This window comes from Herpailurus yagouaroundi, unplaced genomic scaffold (assembly GCF_014898765.1).
Source record: "Herpailurus yagouaroundi ecotype Mexico unplaced genomic scaffold, PumYag 193, whole genome shotgun sequence".
NCBI lineage: Eukaryota > Metazoa > Chordata > Mammalia > Carnivora > Felidae > Herpailurus > Herpailurus yagouaroundi.
Window position 1 is genome coordinate 257,828 of NW_024412424.1, and position 23,944 is coordinate 281,771.

The 23,944-nt window shown below is 56.2% G+C and overlaps 1 protein-coding gene across 1 annotated transcript in view; it reads right to left on the bottom strand.

Annotated features, from left to right (window-relative positions):
• Positions 1 to 23,944, bottom strand: part of NOTCH3 (notch receptor 3) — a 35,798-nt gene that overhangs the window by 4,000 nt on the left and 7,854 nt on the right. The window contains 26 exon segments of the mRNA XM_040444764.1: positions 2,900 to 3,047; positions 3,323 to 3,627; positions 5,245 to 5,407; positions 7,829 to 7,913; positions 8,919 to 9,141; positions 9,221 to 9,375; positions 11,362 to 11,694; positions 13,396 to 13,961; positions 14,306 to 14,424; positions 14,507 to 14,645; positions 14,647 to 14,765; positions 14,853 to 14,985; positions 15,554 to 15,738; positions 16,170 to 16,323; positions 16,470 to 16,671; positions 17,098 to 17,323; positions 18,407 to 18,562; positions 19,042 to 19,155; positions 19,386 to 19,537; positions 19,614 to 19,806; positions 20,535 to 20,645; positions 20,766 to 20,999; positions 21,571 to 21,684; positions 22,179 to 22,292; positions 22,944 to 23,129; positions 23,220 to 23,375. Coding sequence (XP_040300698.1) covers positions 2,900 to 3,047; positions 3,323 to 3,627; positions 5,245 to 5,407; positions 7,829 to 7,913; positions 8,919 to 9,141; positions 9,221 to 9,375; positions 11,362 to 11,694; positions 13,396 to 13,961; positions 14,306 to 14,424; positions 14,507 to 14,645; positions 14,647 to 14,765; positions 14,853 to 14,985; positions 15,554 to 15,738; positions 16,170 to 16,323; positions 16,470 to 16,671; positions 17,098 to 17,323; positions 18,407 to 18,562; positions 19,042 to 19,155; positions 19,386 to 19,537; positions 19,614 to 19,806; positions 20,535 to 20,645; positions 20,766 to 20,999; positions 21,571 to 21,684; positions 22,179 to 22,292; positions 22,944 to 23,129; positions 23,220 to 23,375 — 4,785 coding nt within the window.

Below are 23,944 nucleotides of genomic sequence, written 5' to 3' on the forward strand. Positions count from 1 at the left end.
AAAAAAAAAAAAAAAAAAAAAAAAAAAAAAAACCACAGTAACAACAGAAATAGATAAATTGGATCTCATCAAAATTAAAATGTCTGTGCTTCTAAGGACACCATCAAGAAAGTGAAAAGAAAACCTACAAAATGGGACAAATCTTTATAAACCATGTATCTGATAAGAGACTTATACCAAAAATATATAAAGAAGTCTTCTAACTCAAGAATAAAAAAACAAAAACCCAATTTAAAAACAGGCAGGGACAACCAGGTGGCTTAGTCATTTGGGCGTCTGACTCTTGATTTTGGCTCAGGTCAAAATCTCACCATTGTGGAATCAAGCCCTGGGGTAACCTCCATGCTGAGAATGAAGCCTGTTTGGGATTCTCTCTCTCTCTCCCTCTTTCTCTGCCCCTACCCCACTCGTGCACATGCTCTCTCTCTCTCTCTCTCTCTCTCTTTCAAATAATAAGTTAACTTTTTAAAAAATGGGCAAAGCATCAAAATAGACATTTTTCCAAAGCAGATATACACATGGCCAATAAGCACATGGAACTATGCTCAACATCATTAGCCACCAGGGAAATAAAAATCAAGACCACAACGAGATACCAATTCACACCCACAAGGAAGGCTGTAACAAAAGACAGTTAATAACAACTATCTGCGAGCACGTGAAGAAACTGGAACCCTCATGCACGGCCGGCAGGAACGTGACACAGGACAGGCACTGTGGAAAAGTCTGGCTGCTCCTCACAAGATTCAACACAGAGTTACCATATGACTCAGCAATTTCGCTCCTAGTTGTGTACCCAAGAGAAATGAAAACATATGTCTACACAAAAACCGGTACATGAATGTTCATAGGAGCAGCAGCCAATGAATGTTAGGAAACATTCAGAGTAGGAAAATCCATACAGAAAGTGTGTGTTTAAGTGGTTGCCTACGGCTGGGAAGGTAAGGAGATTGGAGGGTATCAGCTAATGGTGAGGGCTTCTCTTCCAGGTGGTGAAAATGTTCTAAAATTTACTATGATGAGGGGCGCCTGGGTGGCTCAGTCGGTGAAGCGTCCGACTTCGGCTCAGGTCATGATCTCACAGTTCGTGAGTTCGAGCCCCGCGTCGGGCTCTGTGCTGACCGCTCAGAGTCTGGAGCCTGCTTCGGATTCTGCGTCTCCCTCTCTCTCTGCCCCTTCCCTGCTCATGCTGTGTCTCTCTCTGTCTCAAAAATAAATGAACATTAAAAATAAATAAATAAAATAAAATTTACTATGATGATAGTTGCACAACTATGTGATTATACTAAAAGCTACTGGATTTCATACTTTAAATGGCTGAATTGTATTGTATGTGAATTACATCTAAATAAAGCTTTTTAGGGGCGCCTGGGTGGCTCAGTCGGTTGAGCGTCCGACTTCAGCTCAGGTCATGATCTCACAGTTCGTGGGTTTGAGCCCCACATCAGGCTCTGTGCTGACCGCTTGCTCAGAGCCTGGAGCCTGCTTCAGATTCTGTGTCTCCTTCTCCCTCTGCCCCTCCCCCACTCACGCTTTGTCTCACTCTGTTTCTTAAAAAATAAATAAATGTAAAAAAAAAATTTTAACTTTAAATAAATAAATAAATAAATAAATAAATAAAGCTTTTTAGGGGCGCCTGGGTGGCTCAGTCGGTTAAGCGTCCGACTTCAGCTAAGGTCATGATCTCACACTCTGTGAGTTCGAGCCCCACGTCGGGCTCTGTGCTGACAGCTCGGAGCCTGGAGCCTGCTTCGGATTCTGTGTCTCCCCCTCTCTCTGCCCCTCCCCTGCTTGCACTCTGTCTCTCTCTGTGTCAAAATAAATAAAAACATTTTTAAAAATGAATAAATAAAGCTTGTTAAAGAAAGCAGGCAAAACAAAGGTTAAAAAATTAAACGAAACAAAACATTTAGCTCTTCATTTGCCCTAGCCACACTTCAAGTGCTCAAAAGCCACCACATGTGGCCAGGGGCTACCACATTGCTCATCACAGACCAAGAATGATTTCCATCAACACAGAAAGTCCTACTGGACAGTGGTTCCCCAGAGCCACAGTTCTCAAACAGAGGTGATCCCCCGACCCAGGGGCATTTGCCAATGTCTGGAGACATTTTTGGTTGTCGCAGCTGGGGAGTGGGGTGCTGCTGGCATCTAGTGGGTCAAGGCCAGGGACGCTGTTTAATATCCTACATTGCAAGGACAGCCCCCAGCACAAAGAATCATCCAACCCCAAGTATAAATGGTGCAGAGGTTGAGAACACCTGCTCCAGAAAGGTCGGGATCTGTGCAAGCAAGCCACCTCCCCAGAGGTATTTGCCATCACGTGTGGATGGATTTGGCCAATTTGCAAATGTACTATACCAGCTTTCCAGCAGAGGGCAGCATAGTAAGTTCTCCTGCTAAAGCAAACGGAAATGAAGTGTCTTCGGCCACTTTTTCTAAGTCACGGAGGTGTCATATGGGCTAGCAAATGCCACACACACACACACACACACACACACACACACAAAACATGTGAGTGTAAGTCCACATCAAAACTCTGTTACACGTGGGACACCTAGGTGGCTCAGTCGGTTAAGCGTCCGACTTCGGCTCAGGTCGTGATCTCACGGTTCGTGAGTTCCAGCCCCGCGTCGGGCTCTGTGTGGACAGCTTGGAGCCCGGAGCCTGCTTGGGGTTCTGTCTCCCTCTCTCTGCCCCTCCCCCCACTCACACTCTGTCTCTCTCTCAATAATAAACAAAAAATAAACATTAAAAAAAAAAACAAAAAACAAAACACTCTGTTGCACGTGCGTGAGTTTCAGTGATTGGGTCTCAGTGTGGGTGTGAGTTAACACTTACAGTTAGGGCCCAGGTGCCCCCTCTCAGCCTCCACCCACGGCTACTCCCCACAGCGTACCAAGCTCATCCACAGCATTGACATCAGCGTGGCTGGCAATGAGTTCTTCCACCATGCCTTCCACCGCCAGACGGGCTGCGAGGATTAGCGCCGTTGAACCATCCGCCATGCGGGCATCCAGGTCTGTGGAGCGGTTCCGGATGAGAATCTAGAAGGGAAGGTGTGCAGAAGGGAGAGTCACGGCAGGAACAGAAGGACCAGGTACATCTCCAAGTCCCCTGAGCTCCCCAACCCCCACGTCCCCTATAGACTCCGTGAGGTCCAGGAAGCAGGTACCCACCAGGCCCCATACTCCCACAGACCCCCATTTAACAAATGAGAAAAGCAAGCTCCGTCTCGTAGGACCAGGGCCCAAACCCAGGCCTGGCTGATGCCTCATGTCGGCTGCCAGCTCCGAAGTCCAAAGGGGCAGGTCCACCTCACCTGGAAGACGCCTTGGGCATCAGCGGTGACAGCAGTGTGCAAAGGAGTGCGGCCTGAATGGTCCTGGGCATTGGTGTCTGCCCCGGCATCCAGCAGCCGCTTGGCCGCATCGGCCCGGGCATAGCGGGCAGCGAGGTGCAGGGCTGTCTCGCCCGTGCGGTCAGTCCGTGCCCCAAGCTGGGCTCCCTGGCAGATCAGGTCTGAGATGATGCTGGCTGACGCGTCTTCTGCCTCATCCTCCTCGGTGGGCAATGGCTCCAGAGCCCCACCACAGAAAGAGGCCAGCATCAGTGGGGTGAAGCCGTCTGCAAAGGCCAGGAATGTGTCACAGGGAGGTGGGCACAGGGGGCGTTGCCAGTGAACGCGACTGAGGGCATTGCATTAGCAGGAAGCGGGACACAAGGGTCACAAGAGGGAGCGACGAGTCCTCCCATCTGCACCCACGTGTGCACGTGTGTACACATGCACATGCGTGTGCATGCACGCACACACAGATACGCATGGCATCTGTGCCAGGTACCCGAGAAGCCAGGGCAGGATAAGGATGCACGGGCAGGTGACCTGTCACAGAAGGGCTCCCAAGGCAGATACAGGACAAGGGAAGGAGGAAGAAGCAAGCGTTCAACGTCAGGCAAATTCCCAGGGGGTTATTTCAGCCCTATCCTGAAGGGGGACTCAGGTACCGCAGAGGTGTAATCCGGCTTGAGGCAAAGGAGCTGTGTCTTTCACGATCCCCCACCCGCTAGTGAAGAACCACCCCAGGGGGCGCCTGGTGGGTCAGTTGGTTAAGCGTCCAACTCTTGATTTCGGCTCAGGTCATGATCTCATGGTTCATGAGTTCAAGCCCCGCATCAGGCTCTGTGCTGACAGAGCGCAGAGCCTGCTTGGGATTCTCTGTCTCTCTCTTTCTCTGACTCTCAAAAATAAATAAATAAACTTAAAAAAAAAAAAAAAAAAAAAAAAAAAAAGAACCACCCCAGAGACATAAAATCCCGGGCACTTCAGGCCCTGGTGGCCTGAGGAATTTCAAAAAAGAGCCATCAGTGCAGGTCATTTGGAATGAAAGCAAAACGAGCTGGGGGAGGAATACCCCGAAATGCAGGAAAGACGGATCCGAGAGAATCCAAATAATGTGATCTGCTACACTCTGCATGAGCATTTGCTCGTTTCCCTTAGGGAGCCATAAGCACCCCATTTTCCATCCTCAAGCCCCGAGTAGAGCTAAACCCACTCCTTGGCTCAAGGAGAGGCATTAGGCCCAGACCTGCAGTCAATCTGCATATTCCAGCCCCCAGGTCACACTGATTAGTTGAGGGATGGGCAGGTGACTCTAGTCCATCCAATCAGAACTCATCCTGGGACTCTTGCTAGGGTAACTGGTAATGAAGGTTTTATTTTTTTCTTTTTAATGTTTATTTATTTATTTTGAGAGAGAGTGAGCATGGGTGAGTGGTCAGAAGAGGCAGAAAGAGAGGAGAGAGGAAAGAGAGAGAGATTCCCAAGCAGGCTCCATGCTGTCACCACAGAGTCTGGTGTGGGCCTTGAACCCACGAACTGTGAGATCAGGACCTGAGCTGAAACCAAGAGTCAGATGCTTCATTGACTGAGCTACCCAGGCGCCCTGGTAATAAAGGTTTTACAAGGTTGGTCAGGCCTGTGGCTATCATGCCCCCCGGAGAAAGCCTCCTCGGGCTGGAGTCCTGGACCCAAATATCCATGATGCTTTCGGTTACAAGAGCCAGTAAATCTCTCGTTTTACTTAAACTAGTTTGAGTTGGGCTATTATGACTTACAACCAAGAGTCCTGATTAACACACACCCCCAGGCAGACCCAACTCTCCCCGGGACACAGACCCAGATGCAACTTTTCCCAGGTAGGACTGGTAAGGGGATCCTTGGAGGGGGAAGGCATCACCACTGACCTGGGCCACGCACATTGACATCCACGCCATCAGCATCCACATCGCCCTGTGGGGGCGTCAAGGCCATGGCTGGTGCCACACGGATGTCAGCTGCAACCAGGTGGTGTTGAGTCCACTGGCGACAATCCACAGCATCCTCGGCCCCCACGCCAGGGTCCTCTACCTGGAGGCACAAGGACCCAGGCTCTCACAAAGAGTCGAGAGATAGAGGGACAGTCTGGGCATCCTCACAGCTTTCTCTCGTGGAGATGCACACACGGCCCCAAGAAACCACGAATATCCTGCTTCTTTTCTACATATGGAAACAGGAAATTGACATACCGGAGCTCAGACAACCCATAAAAGGAAGACGTGGGATTTTAATCTGGGTAGGAAGTGGGGAGGGCTGGGAATCCAAGGTGGGTGATCAAGGAAAAGACACGGAGCACAGCCCCTGTCAGTAGACACTTGTCTATACCCTAGATGCGAACACGCTGAAAACGAAATTGAGAGAACAATCCCATGACGACAGCATCAGGAAGACTAAAACATTTAGAATTAAATTCAACAGAAGAAATGCAAGATTTGCATTCTGGAAACTACAAATCACTAGTAAAAGAAATGCGGGGGTGGGGGGCTGGTCCTTCAAGGATCAATTTTAGTCTGAGAAAAGGCTGAATGGGTAGGAGAGAAAGAGACAAGCAAAGAGAGGCCCTGTATACCAGGTGGGACTCCTACCCAGTACTGTGAACATGAACATGAGGTATCAGGACAAAATAGACACAAATGTATCAGTTTACCTTCACAAGCATAGCACCTGGGCCCCTAGCAGGAGCTTGATAAATTTCAGATTCAGGGTCCAAGAGGCATAGTGATGTTATGGAAATAGGACATTATGTTCTTTTTTTTTTTTTTTTTTGGTAGTTTTTAATTTTTTTTCTTCTTCAGTATATTTATTTTGAAAGAGAGAGAGAGAGGAGAGAGAGAGAGAGAGAGCGCATAAGTGGGGGAGGGAGAATCCAAGCAGTTTCCACACTCTGGACTGAGCCCAATGTGGGGCTCGATCTCAGGACCTCAAGATCATGACCTGGATGAAATCAAGACTTGGACCCTCAACCGGCTGAGCCACCCAGGTGCCCTTCAGGACAGAATATTCTTAACTAGCCTGCCAGGACATTTAGGAGCCCTCAGGCACCAAACACAGCCTGATCAAGCCAGACCTGAGCTTAAGGACCCAGGCGGAGAGTTGAATTTCACGAAAGGGGAGAGCCAGGTGATGGACAGCTGTCCCAGCCTCCCTGATCCTTTCTGATTAGCTGTCCATCACCTGACAGATCACGTTAGAGCTCTGAGCTTCTCATTAGCAAAATCAGGATAATGCTGTCATTCTGCAATGCCAAAATGCCATCAAAAACTTAATTGCATGGGACACTCGGGTGGCTCAGTCGGTTAAGCATCCGACTTTGGCTCAGGTCATGATCTCATGGCTTGTGAGTTCAAGTTCTGCATCGGGCTCTGTGCTCACAGCTCAGAGACTGGAGCCTGCTTTAGATTCTGTGTCTCCCTCTGCCTCTCCCCACACTTGCACTGTGTCTCTCTCTCTCTCTCTCAAAAAAAAAAAAAAAAAAAAAAAAAAAACACCAAAAAACCCTATTCTGCTATCTACTTAATACCCACTTTGGGATAAGAAAGAAAGAGAACAGCCTGAGGTGAACAGATTTCTTCTAGCTGTCAATTGTAACAGATGTCTCCATTTCACAAACATTAAAATCTAGCCAGGGAGAGGCGGCTGAGAATTGAGATGTATATCAACAGCTGCTTTACAGGGTCCTTCGAAAGACAAAATAGAATGCTGCTTGCGTGTGTTAGCAAGTATAAGGGAATGTTGGCAGGAACGTGTTACAGACTGAACTGTTGTCCCCCCAAAATCATATGTTGAAGCCCTCACCTCCAGCAAACAAGAGTATTTGGACAGAAGACCTTTAAGGAGATAATCAAGGCTAAACAAGGTCATAAGGGTGGGGCCCTAAACCAACAGGACTGAGATCCTTGTAAGAAGAGGAAGAAACCCCAGAGCTCTCTCCCTCCATGCACACAGAAGAGCACCACGTGAGGACACACAGAGAAGGCGGCTGTCTACAAGCCCGGAAGAGAGCCCTCACCACGACCCAACCCTGCCAGCACCTTGTTCCCTGACTTCCAGCTTGCAGAACTGTGAGAAAAGAAGTATCTGTCATTTAAGACCCCCAGTCTGTGGTATTTTGTAACGGCTGTGTAAGCTGACCAAGACAGAACCCACGGGTGCGGCCCCAGTACAGGAAAGGGTGTTTAAAACCAGCTCGGAGCACTTTCAGGCTGGGCACCCTGGACAAAGTGGGACCCCACAGTGAGAAAGCAGAGTTGCTGTCTAGGTCAGGGGCTCCGCTCCAGAAGACCCCACACGGACCTGGGAGCATGGCCCTGGTTAGAGAGGGGCAGGATGGGACGGCCACCATGACTGTTCCCCAGAGCCAGGGAGAGCGGAGACCTCCCGCGACTCTCCCACTGACCATCAGGGGCCCTCCACCCAGAACTCCAAGGGCAGGGGCCAGAGAAAGGACACCACCTTCAGTCGCTTCGCTTCTGGGCACTCAGTGTCTATCCAGTCTGTGGCCACCTGCCCCATCAGACTCTCGCTCTTGGCCATGTTCCTGTGGGCACAACGGGAAGGGGGGAGGGGAGAAGAGACAATTGAGACATGCAACCTGGAAGGAGGATTTGGGGTGGGGTCAGAGACGAGCCCCCAGAGGCCAGCTGGGGTTGGGTTCTGGGGTCCAAGATACAGAGTCCAAAGAGAGGCTGCAGGACGAAGTTAAGGTCACTGGGGGGGATAGTCAGGGGTTATGATTGGTGGCAGCCAGGGTCTTAAGGTGGAATCGGGGAAGGGCCAGGAACGGGGTCAGGGGTCAGACCAGTGGGCTGTGGGATAGGTGAGGGTCACAGGCATACAGCAGAGAATACACAGGATGACATCAGGAGTCATGAGGATGTAGTTATCCTCCCCACAGGTAAGGATGCAGCCAGGATTAAGTAGGTTGTACAGAAGAGTCAGGAAGTCATGGGGTCGCAGGAGAGGGGTACATTCTGGGGTTAGGGCAGGGCAGGGTTGGGGGGTCTTGAGGGACAGATAAGGGAGTTGGAGGCGAGGCCCAGGGCCAAGGCCAGGACTGAGGATCATGGAGAATGAACACTGAGTTGGGGGTGGAAAGAGGGTCAGAGGTGGGGTCAAAGGTCAGGGTGGGTTAGAGCCAGAGGTGGTATTTGGGGGGGCGGTCATAGACAATAGGGTCAGGGCTCAGTAAGGGGTCGGGGTGCAGATAAGGATCATGAGGCCAGCAGTCACGTGGGAACAAATCTTGAGTATCTTGGTGAAATCGGAGAGGCCATGATCAAGGCAGGGTCAGGGGGCGGTCGGAGCAGGATTCGAGTCAGGGGAGCGGAGATACAGGACATGGGGGTCAGGGGGTCACAAGTCAGGGGTGCCCCCCACCCAGGATCATGGAGTCGGTCAGTGGTCAAGGGGATGCGTACCGGGGCCTGGGCTGGAGTCTGAAGCTAGGGTCTGGTGGGGATGAGAGGTCAGTCGAGTCAAAGTGGGCTCAAGGGCTCCCAAGCCCCGCCCCCAGTCAGCCACCGGGAGTCGGCGGGGTCCTTACTTCATGCCCAGCGCGTCTTGGCCCACGGGCTCCCGGCGGCCCTTGTGGCCGGCAGCCACATCCTTGTGGAGCGCGAAGCCCTCGGGGAACCAGAGGGTGCTGTGCTCACGCTTGCGCCGGGCCACCATGACACCCAGCACGAGGATGGCCAGCAGGAAGACGGCGCTGGCGGCCAGCAGCGGAAGCAGCGGCATGCTCGGCTCCGGCAGCTCCAGCGGCTCCCCTGCGGGGTGGGAAGCAGAGGGCTTCAGCCCCGGGCCGGCCGCCCCACCCCCCCACCCTGCCACCAGGCCAGGCCTCACCTCGCACGGCCCGTAGCGGGTACGGGAAGTCAAGGCGTTCCACCGCCGACAAGGCTCCCAGGTAGTCGGCCGCACTCTGGGCATCGGGAAAGCAGTGATCATTCTCCGGTGACTGCAGGCACAGCCGGTTGTCAATCTCCAGCATCACCACAGAGCTTTGGGGACCCAAGGGAAGGACGGGGGGAGGGGGGGGCTCAACCTGCTGCCGGCCAGGCACGGAGCCCCATGCCCTGGACTCGGAAGAGCCGTCTCCATGCACCACGTTGGCAAGGCCCCCCTCACCACGCCCCCCAACCGAAACCAGTCTTGCTGTGGCCACCAGTGTCCCCCCAGCCACGAATCCAGTGGGCACTGGGCACTGTTTTCACATCAAGATCTCCAGTGATGCCAGTCTCCTTTACCAGGCCAGTGCGTCCATCTCCCAACTACTGTGAGTGCTGACTTCTAACAGATGACCCTCAGCAAAGTGGGGACCTCTTCACGTGGGAGGGGACACCCCTTAGGGCAGCCCTCAGCCGGTGACTGGCTGATGTGGGGGGTACAAAGGTGCCCTCCTGTCACAAGGACTCGGAAGCGCTGGTCATGCTCTAGAGCTCCCTGAGGTCAGACTGAGACTCCTTCTGCCTCGTTTGCTCTCTGCCACATCCTGCTTCTCTCTTTCCCTCTCTCCTGAGAGTGCCCCTTCCGAATGGCACATATATCTGAATCCCTGCCTCAGGCTCCGCTTCCAGGAACCCAGCCCTCCAAACTCCATCTTGCCTTGAGATCCTTAGTGCCACATGGCCTGGTTCTCCTCCTATCTCCCTGGCTGCTCCTTCTCCTTTGTTTTGTTAAACATTTTCCACGTATTTTCTCTAATGTTTATTTTTTATTTTTTTAAGAGAGAGAGAGAGAGAGAGAGAGAAAGCGCAAGTGGGAGAGGGGCAAAGGAAGGGGGAGACACAGAATCTGAAGCAGGATCCAGGCTCTGAGCTGTCAGCACAGGGACTCAGGGCTCGAACTGACGAGCTGTGAGATCGTGACCCGAGCCAAAGTCGGAAGCTTAACCGACTGAGCCACCCAGGTGCCCCAACTCCCCTTCTTCCTGAGCTGATTTCCCTCAACCAGTCTTTATCTCACTGTTCCCAGATCATTCTTCTGTCCCCACTCCTCTGAGTCCCTCCCAGGGCTCCAACACCCTTTTGTCTTTCTTGTCCATGTCTTCAGCCTCTGGCTGTCTCCTGGGGGGCCTCCACGACACCCCCAGACTCCTCAGATTCTGCAAGCCTGAAAGTGACCCCTGCTTATCACCCTGTGTCCTTTTTCTTGACGAGACCCCTCCAGTAACCCCATCAATGCACCCAGGGACTAGCACATCATGTCCCTACTCCAGCCCTACCAGGTCAGAGCCCCTGCCCTCCATCTCTAGAATCCAGCCCTCCTCTGTCAGGGGCCCCATCCCAGCTCAGAGGCCACACCTCCCTTCTGACCACTCTACCAGGCCACCATCAGGAAAGTTCTCGGATTTCCATTTGTAACAAACTAAAAGTACGAATGCCCTTAACCACTCTGCTCCCCAAGGACCCTTGCCAGTAGCCGGAAGTGTTTTGGGTTGTCGCATCTTGTGGTGGGAGGGGATGCTACCTGCATGTAGTGGGTGGAGACCAAGCATGCTGCTGCTAAGCATCCTACAGTGAGCCAGACAACCCCCCCCCCCCCACAGCAAAGCGTGACACAGCCCCGGAGCCTGTGGGTGGCTCAGTTGGTTAAGCATCCGACTTCAGCTCAAGACCTCAGGGTTCGGGGTTCAAGCCCTGCGTTGGGCTCTGTGCTGACAGCTCAGAGCCTGGAACCTGCTTCAGCTGGCGTCTCCCCCTCTCTCTCTGCCCCTCCCCCACTCGTGCTCTGTCTCTCAAAAATGAATAAACATTAAAAAAAAAAAAAAAAAGGAAGGAAGGACCGAAGGGATGATCCAGCCCCAAACGTCAACAGGCTGAAGTTGAGACGCGCTGGACGCTCTCCCAAGACGACTCTCGAACACGTTAAGGGAAGTGAAACACGCACATTAAGGGAAGTGAAACACCCGAGACCTGATCAACACGGCTCCTTCGCCCCTAGGTCTGCACCTGCGGCGGGCTCCCTCAAGCGTGGGGGCCACTCACCCGATCACCTCCGGGGCCAGCTCCCGCCGGTTCCGGGATTCGGCGCCAGGGCCGGGCCGGTGGTACGGGAAGACCATGGCCTGACCGTGTTCGTCCAGGCGGAAGCGCAGCGACGTGCGCAGGATGCCGCTCAGCCGCTGCAGGAAGTCGGCGCTGGAGCGCAGCAGCTCCTCGGGCGGGAGCAGCACGGTGAGCACCAGCACGCCGCGGGCCAGCAGGGCGGGCACCTCGCCCGCGCAGTCCAGCCCGTCCCAGCCGCACTCCTCCGTGTTGCAGCCCTGGTCGCAGCGGCCGTCCGCAAAGTGGTCCGCACAGTACTTCTCGTACACGGGGCTGGGGGAGGGGAGGATGGGGTCCGAGGTCATCCAACCACACACCAGAGGGAGCCCAGACTCCGGACACACGGGGGGGAGGGCGGGGGGGGGGGGGTCGAACAGCGAGAGGAGGCCGAGAGAGGGAGAACTAGAATGTATCCGGCACGTGCCAGGCTTTCTGCAAATCCAGCCATTCCTTCACGAACTATTGACAAATAAATAACTATTGACAGAGGCCTGCGGGGTGCTGGATATGGCTGTAGGCACCCAGGATGTGGCTCCGACACAAATCCTTGACCCTGGAGCGGTCAAGGTTCCAGCGGGCAGAGACAGACATTAAATGAGATGGAAAGAGCAGAAAACAGTCTTCCAACTGTACACGAGTGAAAGCTAAATGTAAAACACACACACACACACACACACACACACACACACACATACACACGGCCCTTTTTGGAACTAAACGCTAAGGAGAAAAATGAAGCGGGGGATGTGTGGGGTGGCCAGGGAGGAGCTCCCTGAGAAGGGGCGACTGGTTGAGCAAAAGCTTCAAGGAGATGAGGGAGGAGCCATGTGGCTTCCTCAAGGAAGAGTATTCCTGGCGGAGAGAACAGCCGGTCAGTGCAAAGACCCTGAGGTAGGATCAAGCCTGGGGTACCTGAGAAATGGCAGAGGCCAGGGTGAGTGAGGAGGGGAGTGGGGGACAATGAGGACAGGGACATAAAAGTGAGAGAAGGGTTCTAGGCAAACAGAGGGACAAAAGAAGTCGAGTTGGGGGCACCTGGGTGGCTCAGCCGGTTAAGGGTCTGACTCTTGATTGCAGCTCAGGTCATGATCCGGTTCCTGAGTTCAAGCCCCACATCGGGCTCTGCACCGACAGTGCAGAGCCTGCTTGCGATTCTCTCTCTCTCTCTCTCTCTCTCTCTCTCTCTCTCCCTCTCTCTCTGCCCCTCCCCCACTCACGAGCGCCCTCTCTCTCTCTCTCAAAATAAATAAACTTAAAAAAAAGAGGCAGAGCACAGGGATGGACAGATGGAATGAGACAGAAAGACAGAGTTCATGAATAGACAGAGGGGGCAGAGGATGGGCTGGGATAGACAGTAGGGGCATGGACAGATGAATGGGCATACAGAGAGGCAAAAATGGTGAGTGGATGGACAGAAGGACAGACAGAAGAGATACAGGGATGAGCGTGGATGGAGAGGCACAGACAGATGAGGCACACCGACTGGCAGAAGAACAGACAGATGGGTGGACAGGTGCGGTCCACGGATGCACCAGAAGAGACGTAGACAGACACTTGGGTGTACGGAGGGATGAAAGCAATTCATGCACGGACAGAACGAAGTCCAAAGATGGACAGCAAGGCTGCAGGGAGAGACCGATGGAGTGCAAAGGCAGAAAGAAAGGGCGCACGGACACACGGATGGACAAACAGGTCATGGCACGTGTGGGCGGAGGGACAGACCACAGTGGCAGGTGGCTGGGTAGATGAGATGCACAGACAGACAAACAGCACTCGGCTGGGCAGACAGAATACACCAAGAAACAGAGGGGGCAGACGTATGAACAGTCCCTCAGTCTAAACACGGACTGACGGTGGGGAAATGAATGGACAGACAGAGAAGCGGGACCCGTGGACGGGCAGGTGTGGCTCAGGAACAGAGAAGACACGGACTGAGGCGAACGATCGAACGGGTGGCAGACGGGAGGGGCTCACTTGCAGGCGCGCTCCCGGCCGCCCGCGCGGCAGTCGAAGTTGTCATAGAGGCAGGCGGGCGAGCTGCAGGCGGGGTCGCAGCGGCTGTTGTTGAAGAGGCGCCAGCACTGCAGCGCCGCGCACTGCCGCCAGGGGTCGCCCACGCTCAGCGAGCAGTCGCCGCCGTCCCAGCCGCAGCCCGGGCTGTTGCACTCGCGGTCGCAGCGCTTGTCCCCGCTCTTGGCCTCGCAGGCGGCGCTCGGGCACGGCGGCTCCTCGGGGGCCTCGGGCGCCGCCGCGGGCACCTCGCAGCGCGGTCCGTCCCAGCCTGGCGCGCACGCGCAGCGGAAGAAAGGTGCGAGGGGCGCGGGGCCGCAGGAGCCGCCGTGGAGGCAGGGGGAGGCCAGGCAGCTGGCGTTGGCGGCCCCCGGCGGCGACCCCCGCGAGCCCCGGCAGGCGGGCCCCGACAGTCCCGGGGGGCAGGCGCAGCGCGGCCCACGGACCGTCTGCTGGCACGGGACGCCCGCCGGGCACTGCAGCTCCCGGCAGGAGCGCGCCACCCGCTCGCAACGCGGGCCCCAGAACGGCTGGGGTAGGGGAAAGGGAGGGGATGGAGGGATTTGGAAGGGTGGAGAAGAGAGAGAGAGGAGGATGGGGGGGTCAGGGCTTGAGAAGGTTGAGGCTCCAATCTCCCCAGGTCCCTCCACACCTCTCCCCTCCCCCCCCCAATGGAGGCCCCACCTTGCAGAGATAAGCCCCGCCTTCCCCAGGAGGCCTGGGGCGCCATCCCCCAAAACACGCACACACAGTCTCCAGGTATTTTCAGTATTTCTCAGGAACCCCTTTCCCTTCCACTTCTTCTCCCCTAAAGCCACGTCCTGCAACGTGGCCACGCTCCCACTCCTCTCCCAGGGGCACTGATGGGACCTACCGGAACGCAGCGGCAGGTAAATGTCAGCGCACCCCCAGGTCCTGGGCTGGGACGGCACTGGCCTCCGTGCTGGCATGGCTGGGACTCACAGGGAGACAGGACAGTCTGACAGCGGGGACCTGGACAAGCGGGAGCTGGTGGGTCAGCCACAGTGTGGGAACAGGGGCCGGATCCCAGGGCAGCCACCTCTCCCACGCTTACCTGTGAAGCCCGCACGACAAAGGCAGCGGAAGCCCCCACCTGGGTCCTGCAGACAGTCCCGGGTGTGTGCGTCGTGGCAGGCACCCGGGTGACACTCATTGATGTCCGCCTCGCAGCGCAGGCCAGTGTACCCGGGGGGGGCAGGTGCAGCGGAAGCCACCCACGAGGTCCACACAGGTACCATTGTGCAGGCACCGGGGGCCCTGGTCCAGGGGTGGGCCTGGGCCACAGTCGTCCTCATTAATCTCACAGAGCACACCTTGGGGGGAGGGAAAGATGAGGAGCCGTCGGGAAGGGATGGAGAGCCAGCCTCCCATCCTGTCCCCCAACCCCGGCCCCGGCGTACCCAGCGTTCCCGGGGGGCAGGAGCAGAGATAGCGGGCCACGAGGTCAATGCAGAAGCCCCCGTTCTGGCAGGGCTGGGAGGCGCACTCGTCCACATCATCCTCACAGTCGTCCCCGGTGTAGCCAGCTGGACACTGCAGCGATGTGAGACGGGGACCAGCACTGAGCCCGGGGGGACACGGACAATCCCCAGGAAGACACGGAGATGGCAGTGCAAAAGGACATACAGCGTTCAACACACGGAGGCATGTCCGGTGTGCAGAAAACAGAAAACAGGCACACGGTACAAGGGAACACATTCAAGACACAGAGGACAGCCCCACACGGAGGGCTACAGGCACACCCAATGAGAGGGACACACACAAACGCACAGGACAGACACCCAGGAGAAACACCCACATACACGCAGACACATGGGCCCAGAGACACCAGCACGTGCGTTCACACCCAAAAAGACAGGGCACACAGAGGGATACGGGGCACATCCAGGACACAATCGAAGACAAAGACAGCCCGTGGGCAGAAAGTCCCTCAGATCAACCGAGAAATAGCCCCACGAGATGACACCCCGAGACAGAAAAGCAAAAAGCCAGACCTGCCTAGAGAGAGCCACACCCACACCAGGTCACAGACACACACAAGTGTGTGCAGACACACCCAGCACGACTAGCTCCCCTCTCCTCGACTCTGGGGGCCCCTTACCTCGCACACATAACCCCCCATGTAGCCGCGGCAGGTGCCCCCATGCTGGCAGGGCTGGGCCAAGCAGGGGTCCACCTCCTGCTCACAGTGGCTGCCCGTGCGGCCTTCTGGACACACGCAATAGTGGGAATTGTCCTTGTCCACGCACTGCCCACCAGTCTGACACAGCTCTTCCAGCCGCACCCCTGCACAGAGGAGAGGTGTCAGGCACACGCGTGCCCCTCCCTGCCTGCATCACTCACAGCATCACCAAACACCCCTGCTGGCCTCGGTCCCCGGGGTCTCACACACATTCCATCGTGTCGTCACACATCTGCCCAGACCGCCACCGTCTCAGTCACGGACGCACAAACACACACCCACACCCCAACTGCCCACACCGGCTCAGTCACACACAGCATCTCGGACGTCATCCCAGCTACCTCGTGGTGACAGAGGCATCTACACCATCCCGGCCCTGGCCAGCTGGCACACGGTCGCGCATCCACAAACGCTCAGCCACACACCCCATGCCGCCCACACGCCCTGTCACACCCCTGTTCGGCTCACATTAGCAAGAAGTATGTGCACGCACACCCTCCCGAGCCCCACACCCCGCCTCTGTGCTCCCCCTCACCGATCTGGGCTGCGGCCTCCCTGCAGGGCACACTCCGGATGTCACAGACGCGGCCGCTCCAACCCGGAGGGCAAAGGCAGTAGAAGGAGGCCCCGCTCCGGGCACAGCGACCCCCGTTCTGACAGGGCGCGTGGCTGCACCAGTCTACCAGCGTCTGGAAGGGAAGCTCTCAGAGTCTCAGCCTCTCAGCCACGACCCCCCTGGAAGCCGCAACCCCAGCTTCTCCAGGGTCCCGGCAGGCCCCTACCCTAGAACAGCCCCTCCAGATTCCTCCCCCGGGTCCCCGGTGGCCACGCCCACCTGGCACTGAGCGCCAGTGAAGCCCTCCGGACAGGTGCAGCGGAAGCCAGGGTGGGCGGCCGTGCAGACGCCCCCATGCTGGCAGGGCCGAGAGACGCAGGGGTCGGCCTCGTGTTGGCAGTGTGCGCCCGTGTAGCCCGGGCGGCACTGGCAGCTGAACGAGTTCACGCCGTCCACACAGGTCCCGCCGTGGAAGCAGGAGCTGCAGGGGGCGGGAAGCGCAGGCTGGGTCAGGCTCCACCCCCACGCAGGCCCCGCCTTCTCGGCCCCTCCTGGGTCGGGGCACACTCCCTGACCCCCTAGGCCCACCCCCAGCAGAAGCTGCAGCCCCAGCAGAGGTCCCGCCCCGATCCTGTCCCTTAGCCCCAACTCACCAAGTCCTTGAGAGCTAAGGTGGGAGACACATGGAGGCCCCGCCCCGCCGTGGCCTGGCCCTGTCGGGGACCAGCGTCCCCTAAGGTGACCTCCAAACAGACGCCCTGACCCTTCCCGAACACTGCTCCATCACGGATCAGAGTTGTGAAGTGGGTGCCAAGCCGAGAACCCCCTTCTTGTCCCCATTCCCTCTCGCGTTGCACACCCCATCCGATGCCGGTGTCCCTGAGCCCCCAGCAGAGGCCCCACACACCTGGGGCTGCAGTCGGGTAGGTCCTGCTCACAGCGGAAGCCTCCATATCCAGGTGGGCACGTGCAGGTAAAGGAGGCCACGTGGTCGGCGCAGGTGCCCGGGCCACAGGGGCTGCTCAGACACTCATCCACGTCGCGGGCACAGCGGGGACCAGCAAAGCCAGGGAGGCAGGAGCATGAGAAGGAGCCCACGCCATCCTGGCAGGAGCCACCATTCAGGCAGGGGTCTAAGGTCCGAAGGGAGAAGGCCTGGTCATACACCTGACCCCCCCATCAGCCCAAGCTGACCCAGCCATGCCTTTCATAGAGGGGAACCAGGAGGACACCAGGCTTAACAGCGAGCGGCGCATTTGGTCAGAGGGATCAAATTCTGTCCCCTCTGGGGTTTCCTCCTCTCCCTCATCTGGAAACCCCACCTACGTGCAAGGAGGAAGGGGATGGGGGAACCAAAAGGTCCCTTTGAGCCGCCAAGCACACGCTGCTAGTTAGGTCTATTTAATTCCTGGGCACAGCACAGAAGGCCTCCTCCAGACCAGGGCTGGCCAGTATAGTGGCCATTGGCCACATGTGGCTATTTAGCCCTTAACATGTACCTAGTCCAAACTGGGATGTGCCGTAAAACACACACTGGATTTCTGATTCTGAAGACTTATTATTAAAAAAAAGGATGAATGTAAACATATCTCAGTAATTGTATATTGATTACATGTCGAAATAAATAACATTTTTATATATTAATTTAATTAAAATATATTATTAAACTTAATTTTGTTGTTGTTGCTTTTTTAATGTGGCTGCTAGAAAAATTCTAAGTATAGACGTGACTTGCACCGTCGGTCTATCAGACAATGCTCCTGGAGGACTTCCTGGGGGCCTATTATGTCCTACTTAACGCATAATGTTAACTCGTTCGCAGCCAGAGGCAGTCTACAGGCTTCAGACAGACCTGTGCTCCAATCCCAGCTCATCCCTCTACTTGCTTCGTGACCTTGGGCCAATCACTTGACCTCTCTGGGGCCTCAGTTTCCATAAAACGGGGAAAGAGTACAGTGAAGAGAAAATGGAAGCCCAGGGGCGCCTGGGTGGCGCAGTCGGTTGAGCGTCCGACTTCAGCTCAGGTCACGATCTCACAGTCCGTGGGTTTGAGCCCCGCATCAGGCTCTGCGCTGACCGCTTGTTCAGAGCCTGGAGCCTGCTTCTGTGTCTCCTTCTCTCTCTGCCCCTCCCCCGCTCACGCTGGGCACACCGTGCGGGCTTAAAGAACATGTTCTCTAGAGCAGCACCCACCCCAGGAACTCCCCTGAACTCACTGGGGTCACAGTCATCGATGTCCTGATCACAGGAAGGGCCACTATATCCCTCGTGGCAGGTACAGCTGAAACTCCCCGCCAGGTTGGTGCAGGTACCGTGGGAGCCACAGGGTGAGGGGCCAGCACATTCATCCACATCCTGCTGGCATCGTGGGCCTGGTGATGGGGAATAAGGTAGTATCCAGGGTTAGAGGGTACAGGGTAGGGTCTGCGAGTACCTGGCCTTCGGGAGGAACCTGAAGGCTGAGATGGGTGAAGGCAGGAACACGCCATGCTCTCCTTAGCCTTTGTGTGTTTTGTACGTGCTATTCCCAAACTGCCTTCCCCCTTCCCTTTATTTCAGTGGGTAGTGAATGAATGCATTCTGATTGAGGTCAGCCCTTCCAGGGAGCTGCACCCAAACCCTCCACCTGAGTCCTAGCTTCCCCATCCCCAGATCCCTTCCTTTCCTCCAATGGGCTGCAATTGTCTGTGTTCTGCTCGGTCCCTTCTGAGACAGAGTCTTTTCTGTCTTCTGTTTTTTCTGTAAGTTTCCCTCTGGGTCCCCAGCACCACTCAGTATGCAGCAGGGTGCAGAGGAGGTGAAGGAGAGGAGGAGGAGGAGGAGGAGGAGGAGGAGGAAGCAGGTGGTATACCTTGCCAGCCAGGAGGGCAGGAGCAGACAGGCAGCTGGCCAGGGGCAGACTCACAGTGACCCCCATGCTCACAAGGGTTTGGAGTACAGGGCGATGGCAGCTCACACTGACGGCCTGGGGGGGGGGGGCAGGCAGAGTGAGAGACTCGTGAGAGATTCCTTGTCCCCATCTCCCCCCAGGGTCCCCACCTTGATACCCACCTCCAAAGGTCCTGGGGATGGGGGGAGAGGAAAAGAAAAAAAAAAAAAAAGACAAACGTAAAGGAGGGAGAGTGTAGCAGGAAGGACATGAGAAGGAAGAAGGGGGGAGGGAGAGCCTGGGGTGGGAACATGGGGGACACACACCCTGGACACCAGGGGGACAGGTACAGCGGAAGCCGATTCCATCACTGGTGCAGGTGCCACCAGACCGGCAGGGCTGGGATTCACAGGCATCTCGAGCAAGGCTCTGGCTGCATCGGGGGCCACTCCAGCCGGGCTCACACATGCAGCGGAACCTGGAAGGAAAGGCAGTCAGGGAATGCCTGTGGGCAGGGAGGCCCCAGGGGACCAGGGGATGGGGAGAGGCCTCACCCTCCGGGCGCATCGTGGCAGACACCGTGACTGCAGGGTTCTTGGGCACAGGGATGGCTCGTGGGAAGGCAGAGCGGGGGCAGGGAGCCAGGTGGGCAGAGGCAGCGGAAGCCATTTTCCCCATCCACACAGGAGCCTCCATCACCGCACGGGCTGGACGCACACTCGTTGATCTCCACGTTGCAAAGGGGCCCTGGAGAGCACGAAGGCAACTTCATCCCAGGACAAGGACGATGGTGCCAATGGGGAAGACAACCTTGCCCCATTTAGCCCGGCCACATCCTTGAGCAAAGACAATCTCATTTTCACAGCGCACGAGCTCTCGTACAAACTAGGGCAGCCACCTCCTCAACCTAGAGCTGCCTTGCCCTAGATCATACTCATCCCCAAACTTAAATGAAGTCACCTTCATTTTCACCAAGGATTACTTTGGCCCCATGAAGAAACACACCCATCCCTGAGTCCGGACACCCTCGTCTAAGTTCCAGGATAACGTTGAGCTGATATGGGGGCAACCTCAGGCCAATGAGAGAGCAAAGCCTCAGGACTAAGTGTGGACAATCTCATTGGACAAGCATATGCAAAGAGAAGGGCAAACTCAGCAAAAAAATAGGGTGATTTCACCTTTGCCCCAAAAAGACCCCCTTTCTGGGTGGCTCAGTCGGTTAAGTGTCCGACTTCAGCTCAGGTCATGATCTCTAGGTTGGTGGGTTCAAGCCCCACATAGGGTTCTGTGCTGACAGCTCAGAGCCTGGAGAGCCTGCTTCGGATTCCGGGTCTCCCTCTCTCTCTGCCCCTCCCTCACTCATGCTCTGCCTCTCTCTCTCTCTCTCTCTCTCTCTCTCTCAAAAATAAGTAAAACAGTTTTAAAAATCGTATATTAAAAAAAAGACCCCCTTCCCATGGCAGGCACTTGCCCACCTGTGAAGCCAGGCTGGCAGACACAGTCATAGCGGTTGATGCCATCCCGGCAGACTCCAAAGGTGCAGGGGTTGCTGGCACAATCATCAATGTTCACCTCGCAGTTCACTCCTGGGGAAGGGGAACATGGCAGGGCTGGCCACCACTGAGCCCCACCAGGGGCACCGTTCCCAAACCCTCTGTGCCCCTCCAGATGTAGGGTTTCTGCCCCAGCCCCGCCTCCAGCCCCACCTGTGGTGCCAGGAGGGCAGCGGCAGAGATACTTGTCCACCAAGTCTAGACATTTGCCTCCGTGGCGGCAGGGCTGGCTGCGGCACTCGTCCACCTGGCTCTCGCAGCGTGTGCCTGTGTATCCCGGGGCACAGGCGCAGGAGAAGCTGGCGATGCCATCCACACAGCGCCCGTGGTGGCACGGGTCCGGGGAACAGTCATCCACGTTGCGCTCACACAGAGTGCCTTCGAAACCTGGGCGGGGGGAACCAGAGGATCAGGCTCCACCCACTTGCCAAGGTCCTGCCCGCAGCCGTGGCTCAGGCCCAATCCTGGCCCACCTCTACCTCACGCCCTGCCCAGCTAACCAGCAGGAGGTGGGCTCAATTCAGGCTCCGCCCCTAACTTCCTCCAGCGACAGGCTCCAGGACACGCCCCTGGCCAAGACACTTCCACAGATAAATCTCATCCCTCGCTGTACCCTGCCTCCAGTCCTTACACTACCAGCCCTGTTCCGCCTCACTCTCCGCTCTGGACTGGAAATGGGGACACACGGGAAGTGCCTGGGGATAGAGGAGTTTGGGGGCGACACGCCCCCTCTACCTTTTAGCCCCAAGTATCTGCCAGACCCATTGGCCCCAACCCTAGCCTTACCGCTGCTAAGGTCCATCATTGGCTCCACTCCCTGGCTCTGTCATTGGCTCTACTGAGGTCCTGCCTTGCTGCAGCCCCGCCCCCAAATTTTCCCCAAGGCTGTTATTTGCTTTCTCTCTCTCCCTTGCCCCGCCCCCAGACTCTTGCTGGCCTATCAATGGCCTTCTCTCACCCTCTGCGCAGCGACATTCGTAGCCATCGGGCTGGTCCACACATTTGGCTCCATTCCGGCAAGGTGTGCTGGCGCACTCATCCACATCCAGCTGACACATGGCCCCGCTGAAGCCTTAGGGTAGGGAATGGGACGGGCAGAGGCCCAGACCGGGTCAGAGAAGTCACCCGTTGCCAACCCTGCCTTGTTCGGGTGGGATGACTGTTCACTTAGTTTTAAATTAATTTCAGGGGCGCCTGGGTGACCCAGTCGGTTAAGCGTTGAACTTCAGCTCACGTCCTGATCTCGTGGTTCGTGAGTTCCAGACCCGTGTTGGGCTCTGTGCTGACAGCTCGGAGCCTGGAGCCTGCTTTGGATTCTGTATCTCCCTCTCTCTCTCTCTCTCTGCCCCTTCCCTACTCACACTCTCTTTCAAAAATAAATAAACATTTTCTAAAAAGTATAAAACTTTTGTAAAAATAAAGCAATAAATTGACTTCAATGGTGTTCATAGCATGTGGTTTCTGTTACGATAGCTGCCCACTAACATGGTCTTACAGGCTCCCATCCTACAGCCTTTGCCTCTGCAGGGACCTGTCTTTTTCAGGCTCCCTGGCCAGGGTCCTCACCCGAGGGGCAGGTGCAGCTGAAGCCGTTGACTCTGTCCTTGCAGACCCCGCCATTAACACACGGGCTGCTCTGACACTCATCCACGTCCACCTCACAATAGGTGCCTGTAAAGCCTAGGGAGTGAAGGAGGGGGATTAGGGCGGTGGGGGTTAGCCTCTGGCCTAAAGGGAGAGCAAGTGGGAAGGTATTTCCTCTCCCGCTCTAGACAGTTCCCCTGAGCCTTGCTTGGCCTTGACCCCCAGCCCAACCTTAGATTCAGCTTTTGGCCTTATGGTGGACCCTCACCCAGCTGAGGCTCCAACCGATCCAAGGATGATGAGACCCCACATGGGCCTTGCCTTCAGACCGCCCTCTTCCCTTTGCAGTCCTTAGACTATGCAGGGTCCTCAGCCACCAGCCCAGGACCCACCACAGCCTTGGGCCCGGCCTCAATCCCACCCAGACTGTCTGCAGGCTCCACCTGGGCCCACACCAGCCCCTGGTCCCGCCCTCATCTCATCCCCACCCTCCAGTGGATCCTATGGCACAGACTCCACTCCCAGCCCATCTGAGGTTCTAAGGACTCCATGTGACCACACCCCTAGCCTTGCACAAAGATTCTGCTCTGGCCCAGCCTCCACCTCCTTCCAGGCTTCAGTCTCTCAGGGTCCCATTGCAGACCCAGTGTCACCGTGTGTGTGGGGGGGTGCTCCTTGCTGTCTGCAGGCTTCCCTCGCTCACCACCAGCCTCAGGCTCCGCCCCCACCACAACACCCCCCACGCACCTGCCATGCAGATGCAGGTGAACTGGCCTATGCGGTCGAGGCACGTGGCCTGGTTGCGGCAGGGCCCCGATAGGCACTCGTTGACGTCGGTCTCGCAGCGCGGGCCTGTGTACCCACGGCCACACTGGCACAGGAACGAGCCCTGTGTGTTCACACACCGGCCCAGGTGCTCACACGGGTTGGCGCCTGCAACAGCAGGCACCGCCAGTGTGAGTGGGGGTGGCCAAGGACCTGCCTCTCCCCTCCCTCCCAACTCTCAGACTGCGCCCCCCTCACCAATGGAGCACTCATCCACATCCTGGTCACATGCCCCGCCGGTGAAGCCTGGTGGACAGGTGCAGATGGCCCGTCCGTTCACCGGGTTCGTGTCACAGATAGCATCCTCGTGACAGGGGTTGCTGACACAGGCGTCATCCAGATGACAGAGAAGCCCTGGAAAGGAACAGGCAGAGTTCAAGGGCGGACCCTCAGCTCTGCCCAAAGGTCCCACATCCCCCACATATTGGTTTGTGCTTTGTTTCTATTAACCTGCAGGGTATTCAGTAGGCTATTTTTCCCGATCATTTATAACGAAAACTTCCAAATGTACTGAAGAGCTAATTCATACACCCACCACCTAGCTTCAACTACCGGAAGCTCTATGTATCTTTTTCCTGAACCGTTTGCAAATGAGTTGGAAACACCCACATATTGTTTTAAAATTTGTTGACTCCTTTTCTGATTCTATACCCTCAAGCCTTGGCTTCTGCAGTAGCCTCTCCCTGACATGCCCTGCCCTGCACACCCAAGTTCCCCTCCCAAACACCTTCCCTGACCCTTTGCCACTTGCAAAGGTCCCCTCTCCTCGGTCACGAGATAGCTCTCCATTCCCATGGCTACTGCCCCGGACTGTGGGCCAGCCTCTTCCAGGCTCACCCTGCACCCCATAGCTGGCCTCCAACCTAATCATCCTCACGCTCAAGTCAGACTCCATCCTTCCCCCGCCGTGGAACCATCACTGG